This window comes from Triticum dicoccoides, chromosome 7B (genome assembly GCF_002162155.2).
Source record: "Triticum dicoccoides isolate Atlit2015 ecotype Zavitan chromosome 7B, WEW_v2.0, whole genome shotgun sequence".
NCBI classification, from domain to species: Eukaryota; Viridiplantae; Streptophyta; class Magnoliopsida; order Poales; family Poaceae; genus Triticum; species Triticum dicoccoides.
In genome coordinates, this window is record NC_041393.1 from 366,590,481 (window position 1) to 366,601,555 (window position 11,075).

Consider the following 11,075-nt stretch of genomic DNA (forward strand, 5'->3'; position numbering starts at 1 on the left):
ATAGTCAGTAAATGCATTTGGCAGGTTATTTGCAACGTGTTGCAAACCTTCTGAACGCATGGTTTAGATCTTTGAGTACGTGGAATTGAGGCAGAAATGTGTTAAACACTCCACTAATTTCCTAGCATTCTTTATGGTACTTGAAATCCCCCCTAATGCCTGGAAATATTCCTCATGAATCCGCATACTGGCCTTGAATAACTCCATATGCGAGGGGCTCGAGGTATTAACAGAAATACAGTTATTCCTCACATAGATCCCAACTATATGTTGAGGGGCCAATGATGTATGCCAGGTGGTGATATCAGTATGCAACCGAATTACCGCATATAGGAAATACTTGGTAGATATCCACATATCAAATATAGAGGGGAATGATATTATGCAGTTCTGTCATGAGCGTGTAAAACTGCATGACTCCAACGTAAAATTGGTAAGTTGCAATTCCAAAGTAAAGATAATGCAATGGCTTAACTCTTTGGATAGGATTCTACCAAAATTCTAGTCATTAGGACCAATTGCTAAACTTCCATCCAAGGGCCATAGAGAAGGCACTCAAGGAGAATTCTGAAATGTTGTCCATTCGATTTGCTTGAAATCGATGTCAAGATAATGAGCCAATGGTTTCGTGTGAATAAAGCGCACACTTAAGACCATCATATAGATATGTCTTTTAGAACCATGGAATACCTGAATAGTCTAATAAATGGATGGGAAGGGCCACTTACCTCAACTTGATGCATTCAAGGAGTCTAAGCGGTTTAGCGTAGACTTTAAGGTGTGCGAGCCTTAAAATTGGCTTCCCTGTGTCACTTGTAGTGCAAATAAAATCCAAATGTTGTTAGAATTTAGTATCATAATAATCATAAACTATTGGAATTGTTGATAGTTTCGGTTTCAACCCAATGTCTCGATGACCAAGGTGAGTATTTCAAGTTTGTCATGTACAAGACACTCTGGAAAACTATCTCATACGCAACATGTGCTACGGGTTGTGGCGTATGTGTAGTACAATCCAGATGATACATAGAGAATGTGCTTGTCATATTCGTTGCATATGGTAAAGAGAAGTTATTTGTCTTTGTTGTCATCATAAGTTTCGCTATGGAAACTATTTTTGACGGATACCTCCATAGTTTAGTAGGGTACGAGTTAAACCTAGGGAGCAATAAAGCATCCTGATATTACTCGAGTACCCACAAGGATAGTAAATATGACTCGAGTTGAGCCAACAAATACCTCACTGCGTCTAGCGATTTTAAAATATCTCCTTTCTCTCAATGAGAGTGGAAACATTGGACTTCCCTGAGTATAGAGTTTGTGGTGCATATGTCCACAAGACACACATCATTTTTCATCCGATTGACTCCCGTAGAACTCTGTTTATAGACATGAAGATTCTTAATATGGAAATCACTGTCAGATATATAGAATACAAATGTATTTGTATCAAAGTGTTGATACAATATATTGTGCTATACAATATATAATGACAACAATACTTATGTTGTTGTTACAACATCGTAAGTGGGCATTAATTATATTGACCACTCAGGAGATTGAAAGACTATCCATAGTCTCTAAACATGTCGGTTGAGGCATATTCAACCATCACATTCTCCATGCCCATAGGGTCCCGTCACAGCTGGTGATGTCGGATTGAAGGTTGAAGTAAGATTCAAACCTTTGCCCTTGAGGTTCATTGTATCCTAGGAATTGCTGATGTAGAATAACCAAATGCTAAGATCTAAATCTAATGCCTTATGATATATATAAGACACCATTTTTCTATTAGCTGTGTGATCCTGACCAGAGGTGAATTCAGGATTGCACACATTATCCCACAAGAGCGATCATGATGTCCATGGCCCAGATAGGACAGTGGTGGCCATTGGGGGCGAATGCCTCAAACTCTATAGCCATATATTACCTCTATGGGTAAACCAGTGATAATTAATTTAAAACCCGTAAATTAAAGACCATCATGGTTGATGTTGTAATGAACTTAGCAAAATCAATGGGTATTTCAAGAAGTTATCTTGAAACCATTAATGTAAATCTCAAATTGCTAAATATGGCACCTTGAAGATAATCTCCAAAATGGAGTAGATCACGCAGCACTAGAGAGTATAATATGATGAAATCAGTAGATACTCACTCGTAATGCCTTATGTCTTGACTTAGTAAATGTGTCGGAGAGCACTTTGTAAAGCGATTATAATGTCAAAATAACAAAATATAGGCTTTAACAGTAGTCATGGATAATCTGCGTAGGCAGTAGATCTATATGATTACCTCGTGATCCCAAGCATCAATTTGAAGAAATCACTTTGAATTTTGCATCTGTATTTACAAGAAATTAAAAATCTCAGTATCAAATAGAAGTATTAATCTCAACATGTGTTTAACGTGAAAATTGATACATCATAGAAATATTCCGGAATACATTGTACTCAACAGAAAAACAATACTGTAGAAGTACTTAATTTATCTTTGCAAGAGATTAAAAATCGCAACTGCAAATAGATGTAATTAATCTCGACACGTGTTAAACGTGAAGATATATAACATCAATTTAGGATCTAGAATACATTGATATTTAACAAAAGACAATACTAGATGTACTGATTTTAACAGTTTAAAGTGAAAACTTCACCATCGCTTAAAGATACTGTTAAAGCACAAATCAACTAAAAGTTAAAATTTGCTAGACGGCATGTTTTAGCCACTAATGAGCCATGGCTTAATTACCACCCACATGCGCATGGGAAAACTTTGTTTTTGCCACTCTAGCTTTTGCCAACTTTGCTTATGCCACTCTAGAATATCATCTCTCACTTTTGCCACTCCTAGCTTTCGATAATATATCGCAAATGCCATTCTGTTACACATCTGTTAGTTGACTGTTTATTCTATCTAGTTGACCAGGAGAAGAGCTGTCAGTATTTGTAAAAATGACACAGGTTGCCCCTACTGACTTGTGGGGCCACTTTGTAAGTGACACAAACAGAGAATATACACACACAGGTCCAACCACACCACACACACACCCGTTCCCTAAAAAAGAATGACCTAGGCTGCATCCACCAGCCGCACCACAGACGGGCCGCATCCACCAGCCGCGCCCGCATCCATACCACGGCGTCCTCCTGCCCGCCGCCGCCGTCGCGGCCACACTCCGCCGCCCGCCGCCGCCGCATCCACGTCCCCTCCGGCCTCCCTTCCTCCGGCCTCGCTGATGGATCACGCCTCTCAGGTCCCCCCACCACGGCGCCCTGCTCCGACCTCGCCGATCCATGGCGCACCTCCGCCCTCCCCTCTGCGGTGCCCATCTTCGGCCTCCCTCACCGACGCGGTCCGCAGCAGCGGGCTTGGTTCCTCTGCTCCAGCCTCCCTCCCCGACGTGGTCCATAGCAGCGGGTTTGGTTCCTCTGCTCCGGCCTCCCTCCCCGACGCGGTCCGCACCAGCAATGGCCCATCCTCTACACCGGCCTCCCTCCTTGACATTGTCCGCACCAGCGACCCCCCTTCCTCTGCCTTCAACAGCTCACACAGGATGGAGGGAGCCGCGCCATCGGCCATGGCGGCAGGGGCGCCACAGAAGACCTCGAACCTGCTGGTTCCTCTTCCTGATGGGCAAGTTTTCAACTCCTCACGTTTGATGTAGCATCTGATCCACTAGAAATAGACATCTTTTTGTGCTAGAAATAGATTTCCTTGTATGCTCATGCTGGTTCATTTGTGTTCGGTTCATGGGGCATATTGGCTGGTGGTTTGTGAGATGCCACTGCTAGTTTGTTGGGATTGCAAGTCTGGTTCTCTGTTTGTGAGACGCGCCGTCGGATGTCTAATTTGAATGCATCAGTGAACACTCGATCAGTAGATCATTTAAGTAAATAACCTATGTTCTGGCAGCATTTAAGTAAATCACTAGATCAGTAGATCATTTAAGTAAATCACCTATGTTCACATAACCAAAGCACTAGATCAGCAGTAATGTTCCTCACTTCATTTTTGTTGCTGCCCTTCTATAAATTAATGCCCTTGTGAATTGTTGCTTTTCAATGTGCTTGCATTCACTGATGTCAAATTTCTGTCAATGTAGGTCAAACATGCCACCTTATAAGCTGATTGTGACATATGGGGCACGTTCTTACAAGAATTACAAGGGCGAGCAGTGCATTGTCTCTTCTTGGAGCTGGGACATTCATGTAGAGAGGCTGACTAGTTACGATCAACTTGTGGGGCTCATGCAGAGTAAACTCTAGCAAAGGACATACCCAAGGTCATACTGGAAGAGTTAACTCAAAATTCTCAGTATGAGTATGAGATACCTGAGGAGAACTTGGCAGGGCAAGAAAGATGCATTGAGAGAATGGCTAATGGTCAGATTTGAAATAAGAGCTAAAATAGCGGAGAAATTTGCACGCAGACATCTACAAATTCTGCCAAGGATCACCAACATGATGAACAATAGATCAAGGGGGATTGTGCTAGTTGGGATCTCTAGAAGTGATGACTGCAAAGCGGAGGTCACTATAAAGATCCATGGATATAATTGGAAGCATTGTGTAGATTTGGAGAAGTGGGAATGCTCTTGTAGGTGTTGGCAAGTAACCGGACAACCTTGCCTACATGCCATTGCATTCATCACAAGTATTAGAGGAGGTCGAGAGATAGATGACTATGTGCATGAGTACTACTCTGTGAAATCATTCAGCAATGCATATGCAAAAAATGTGCCCACCATGACCGATAAGAAACAATGGCCAGTGGTCGATGTTGGGTCCAAATTGCACCCTCCTGTACTGAAAAAGGCTGCTGGTAGACCTAGGACACAAAGGATAAAGTCAGCCTTTGAAAGCATATCAAAGAGAAGACACAAGTGCCCAGAATGCAAAGAACTTGGGCATTTGTTGAAGACATGTCCAACACTTCATCCCGAACGCAAGACAAGAAACAGGTACTTTCTAGCAAAGAATTGTACATTCAAAATTTAAATGCAAAGAAATGTATAGTCTAACTAAATTTCTCTATCTCAAATCTGTTAGGAAAAGAAAAAATGTTGAGCCAGTAGACGTCAAAGACGCAGAAGCTATTTCCATAGATGCTGAGACTATGGGCACTACAAGGTTAATATTCTTTGTTTTGCTTCCAATAATCCATAATGGTCTAATTTTGTCTATTATAAATATGCATTTTGCTTACTCTGGTGCGTCTAATTATGTTTCAAACAAGCCAATGCATAGAAGTCTATTTTTGCCTATTTAAATATGCATCTCAACACTTATTTGCATTCATTGTCAGTGCTGAAAATGGTTCTACAAACAAGAAAAGAGGTGGTAAAAGGGCAAAGTCTAGCCCAATTCTTGAAGCATCTAAGAAGACTTCTGCTACCCATGATAGCCCAACAAAGAACACAAGAAGCAAATGTCCTCCGTCGAAGAACACAAGAAGCAAAAAATGTCCTTCGGCGAAGAGCACAAGCAAAAAGAAGCTGTGAACCTTGCTGTTTAGGATGATGCGCAACTACATTTATTTTGTGGAGCACTATGCATATGTGAACCTTGTTGTTTAGCTGATGATGTTGCTAGACTTGGCTGTACTATGTCTCAACTTGTGTGGAGCTGCTTTTGGGGTGGTCCATATGCATGTGAACCAGCTGTTTAGATTAGATGATGGATTTGATTTCCATGAAGTATTTTGTTGATATTTAGAATGCCTTAACCTCTTTACTATGATGTTGGTCATGATGTTATTATTGCACTTCTCATCTAAATATCCTGTCATTATGTGTGATGGTTAAATTTCCAAAGAGGTCATGCCAAAATTTCATCTTTACTATGCTACTGGTCATGATCTTATTAATGTGCATACTTCTCATCTAAATATTGTGCAACTATGTGTGATGGTTAGATTTTTAAATAGGTCATGCCAAAATTTTCTCTTTACAGTGGTGTTGGTCATGATCTCTAAATATTGTGCAATTATGTGTAATGGTTAGATTTTCAAATGTCAACCAAAATGTCCTCTTTAGTATGCTGCTGGTCATGGCGTTAATATAATGGCAAAAGCAATAGTTGAATAAAACGAGAGTGGCAAAAGCAAAACAAATTAATTGGGGGCAATCTGGTCTTTTCTCTGCTCTGTTTGGTCAAAACGTCCATTGACCTAACAGAATGGCATTTGTGATATATTTATCGAAAGCTAGGAGTGGCAAAAATGAGAGATGAAATTCTAGAGTGGCATAAGCAAAGTTGGCAAAAACTAGAGTAGCAAAAACAAAGTTTTCCTCATGCGCATATGCCATGTGAAGGGCATGTGCGGCAGCCGACGATCTGGTCAACCAAACAGACAAGGAAACAAATAATAATGCTTTTTTAAACTAATAACTAATCTCCCTCCTGATTTTTATGGGGTGGGGCCTCTTGTTTTCCTTAATCTCCGATCAAAACCCACCTTTATGTAAAAGAATATATCCTTTTGTACGCGTAGCGTTACCACATCCCAATCTCTTCCTGCCCCCTCTCCGCGCCAGGGTTCATCGTCCCAGCCGCCATGATGCCCCAGCCGCAGCCCGGCGTCGCCGCGCCGCAGTGGGGCGCCATCCCACCGCCCATGCCGCCGCACCAGCTCCCGCCCCCGCAGATGTGGGGCCAGCCGCTGCAGCCCCAGCAGGTCGCGTATGGGCAGGCGCAGCCGCCTCCCCAGGCCGCGTACTACGGCCGGCCGGCTGTCCCGACGCAGGCGCCCGCTGGGCCCAACGAGGTCAGGACACTCTGGATAGGGGATCTGCAGTACTGGATGGACGAGAACTACGTCTACAATTGCTTCGCGAGCACCGGCGAGGTATGTGCCTCTCGCTCTCCGGTGCCATCTCCTCAGAATCCTCTGTATAATTGGTTCAATATGTCGATGTGGATTTGCCAGTGATTTTTCGTGGGGCCGTGGGTGACGCTTGATGCAAACACGAATACGTATCCGTGATTGATGTAATACACGTTGTGTCTGGTCTCCAAACTACTGTTATTCTTCAGCTAACTGTTTATACTTTCTGAAAAGCAACTTGAGCCATGGGATCAGGCTCAGTTTTTTTTCCTTGGTTCTGTTATTGGTTGTTACGCTTATCTGTTTCACAGTATAAGCTGAAACAACATTATAGGAATGACTGCGGCCAAGGTATTCTGCGAAACTGAGTTGCTTTTCTATTGTAACTGGTTGATTGATGTTGTAACTAGTTGACTGATTCAGATTTGTGATTATTTATCATCATGTGTTCTGCAAATTATACTCTCAGTTTGTGTCTATCGTTTACACACAGTATATTGATCTTTCGTATTGTCCTCTTTAATTTGTAGGTGCAATCTGTGAAGCTGATTCGTGACAAGCAGACTGGACAACTTCAAGGTTATGGCTTCATTGAATTCACAAGCCATGCTGGCGCTGAAAGAGCTCTTCAGACATTCAACGGGGCAATGATGCCAAATGTTGAGATGGCATACAGATTGAACTGGGCGACTGCTGGTGAAAAACGTGATGATGGCGCTGATTACACAATATTTGTTGGTGATTTGGCTGCTGATGTCACAGACTACATATTGCAAGAGACATTTAGGGTACAGTACCCCTCGGTTAAGGGTGCAAAAGTTGTAACGGATAAACTGACAATGCGCCCAAAGGGCTATGGCTTTGTGAAATTTGGTGATCCTACAGAGCAAACTCGTGCAATGACTGAAATGAATGGGATGCTCTGTTCTTCGAGGCCCATGCGTATTGGACCAGCTGCAAATAAGCAAAAAGCAACTGGAGTTCAAGAGAAAGGTAAGCACTAAATCCTAGTTGGCTAGATTTAATTTGTTTTAGCTGCGTTTTAAAGATTATTACATTTGCATTTGACTTGTAATTGATTATATCTGTTCATTTTGTCCTTAGTTGTCCTTGCAGTTACTTGTTGGATTAGCCTTCTGTGGTTCAGTTTCCTTTATTACTAGTTGAAAATGTATCGAAGCTTGGCTTGAGCAATAAGTTTGTAGATCCACAACATTTCCTTCGTGAATTCGGATCATTTAATAATACATTAGGATTCTGAACTATACTCATAAAACTCCCATTGTGTCGAAGCAGGATACCAACAGGCTCTCTACGACTGACATGAACAGCATTACATATCTTGTGTAATGCGTGGCCTCTGTTAGGTCAGTGTTAATCGTTTATGTCCTAAATTTGAACCTGGTTCGTTTGGTATCCAGTACTTCCTTTCCAGTTTGGTTCCTTCCACGTACTTGTTTTATCTCTTCCTGTATCTTCAATTAAAGCTGTCTCTTGAAGTTCACAACATTCACCGGTCGTAGGATCTGTGGCAGAACATGTATAGTGTAATGTCTTGTAAAACAGTTATGGGATTGAGTAGTCCCAACATGGGTTTAGTTGTACACATTTCTTAGGAATGGTTAGAACCTTTTGTACCCGAAGGCTCTTTGTGCTAAGTTTATCCAAGAAATCGTATATGATAAAAGCACACGCACACATAACGTAAGTTTTGGAGTCGTGACATTTCTATATGCTACACATAATGAAATGTTTGGAGCTGTGACATTTTTATATGCGTGCCTGGTTGTTTAGTTTGTTAGCCGATTGTTTGCACCTTGTGATTCTATTTCCTTGCAACTGTATTAGTTAGCTTTGTCAAATTGAGATTTGGCGTCACAGCTAGTTGTTGAGTTCTGGTGTTTGTTTATTTGCTAATCAGCTTATTCTGGGGCCTGATGTTGCAAACACTCAGCTGTCCTGTTTGTCTTTCTGGATTTGAGGTTCAAAGCTTGTTGAGATATTTTGAGCACTAATAATGACTTGAGTAGCTTTATGAACAACTTCATTTTTTGGACATACATTGGTTTAAGAGCAACTCTAGTAGAGTCGCCATATTAGCCCGATTTGCCATAATAACTGTTCGTATGGCAATTTTTGTTGAAAAAGTGGGTCTAGCAAAATCGCCATCCCGTGCTCCATCGGCATCTTTTTTGGAGGCTGCTGCAAGCTAGGTTTGCAATTGTTGGGTCCTGCAAGTTCCATTGATTGCACTGATCAGCAGGCATTTTAACATATCATTAATTATTTTACTTGCGTAGTCCTCAAGTTGGCCTGATTAATTTTCAAAAGCAAACTCTGAAATTTAATATATGTTAATAGTTTATTATCCGTCTTCTCATTATTAGTTCTTTTGGCTGTTGAGTAGTTGTCCAAGGACCGAAGAATGATACACTATCTACAAGAATTACACTTTCGTCATTGCAATCTTGCAGTGTTATTTTGTTCTGATGTTCGGTGTAGTAGAAGTTGTAATTCATTATGCTTGATACTGCGGTATATAATTGACCTACTTATTGCTAGCTAGAATGTGTGAAGCGTGACATGGCATTTGTATGAACAATTGCATTTACCAAGCATTCCTTTTCAAGTCAATTAAAAATTTATTAACCTGCAGGGCATAATTATCCATATATTTGTTTTTCAGTTCAATATCCCTCAAGCCTGATAGTATATCTTTATTTGTGTTTATTTGCAGTACCAAGTTCTCAGGGGGTTCAGACTGACAATGATCCTAGCAATTCCACTGTGCGTTCTTTGTTCTGTTTCCTTGAATGCAAGCAACTAGCCTGCTGATTGGTTGTGTTTGATAGATCATCTATCTTTGGTGAATGCAGGTATTTGTTGGTGGCCTTGAGCCCAACACCACTGAGGATGTGTTAAAACAACTTTTCACTCCATATGGAGAAGTCGTCCATGTTAAGATACCTGTTGGCAAAAGATGTGGTTTTGTTCAATATGCTAGCAGGTTCACTATTTTACCCTAGTTTCGTGGTACCAATCAGTATATTCATTTAAATTCTAAGCAGTCTGTTACTGTAAAATTCAGATCCTCTGCAGAGGAAGCCCTGCTAATGCTGCAAGGTACCATGATTGGAGGGCAGAATGTGAGGCTTTCATGGGGTCGGAGCCCTTCAAACAAACAAGTTCAGGTGATTTCATCTCTCACATATTGGACTTGTTTTCATTATCCCTCCAATCAATTGAAGCTATACATTTTCAGTCTCAACAGGACTTCAACCAGTGGGGTGGTGCTACTGCTAATGCTGGCTACTATGGCTACGGACAAGGCTACGGGGCTTATGGATATGCTACTCAACCTCAGGACTCTAACATGTATGGGTATGGGAAATATGCTGGCTACCCAAACTATGCACCACAAGTAGCACAACAGCCGCAGCAGGAACCGGTAAAATCTTCGTTAATTGTAGATGCCGTCTGACTTAGGACAGTCATGTTATATGGACACCATCCTGTTACATCAGCATATGCAGCTTGAATGGTAGATTTTTTTTTTGCTTGTTTGGCATGGCTGGGATATAGATACCAAATCATTTATTGGTTTATTAAAAGAATCGACTATATTAAGGAAAAATAAATCCATCTCTTGTATTGGTATGATGAAGCGGCTTGCAGAATTACCACTGGACACAACTGGCTCATAAATACTCCCTGCGTTCCTAAATATAAGTCTTTGTAGAGATTTCAAAGCGGACTGCATACGGAGCAAAATGAGTGGATCTACACTCTAAAGTATGTCTATACATCCGTATGTAGTCCTTATTAAAATCTCTCAAAAGACTTATACTCCCTCCGTAAAGAAATATAAGAGCGTTTTTAGTGATCTAAACGCTCTTATATTTTTTTATGAAGGGGAGTATTTAGGAACGGAGGGAGTAATTGAGTAATTGAGTAGCCAGGTTGAAGAATTAAATCGTGAACCATGGCGAAGACACGCTTTCTCAGAGTCAGACTCCTAATAGGCGATAAGATCTCTTGTACTCTGTGGTAGTGTTCCATTTTACCATTATCTACTACGTTTTCGGTACCATGAACATGAATCCATACCATTTTACAGCATTACGTTAGCACCTGCTAGTCCTATTAACATTTGTATGTGCAAATGCTCCAGTATGTTCGTGCACGCTCAGAATCTGAATCCCAGCTGCGTTTCTTTTCAGTGAGTTCCAGCTATTTCTGTCAAACCT

At 41.2% G+C, this 11,075-nt stretch overlaps 1 protein-coding gene across 2 annotated transcripts; it reads left to right on the plus strand.

Annotated features, from left to right (window-relative positions):
- The first annotated feature begins 6,513 nt into the window (after window positions 1-6,513).
- Window positions 6,514-10,505, plus strand: LOC119337553 (polyadenylate-binding protein RBP45-like). Of its 2 annotated transcripts, none has more exons than XM_037609718.1 (6): window positions 6,514-6,849; window positions 7,359-7,821; window positions 9,566-9,615; window positions 9,705-9,835; window positions 9,917-10,019; window positions 10,091-10,505. In XM_037609718.1, the coding sequence occupies exons 1-6, from the start codon at window positions 6,559-6,561 to the stop codon at window positions 10,307-10,309; spliced, it is 1,257 nt and encodes a 418-aa protein (XP_037465615.1). In that variant the 5' UTR covers window positions 6,514-6,558; the 3' UTR covers window positions 10,310-10,505. The 2 variants fall into 2 exon arrangements, with proteins under 2 accessions (XP_037465615.1, XP_037465616.1); XM_037609719.1 differs by having other exon boundaries at window positions 6,559-6,849; window positions 10,100-10,309.
- Window positions 10,506-11,075: the final 570 nt, after the last annotated feature.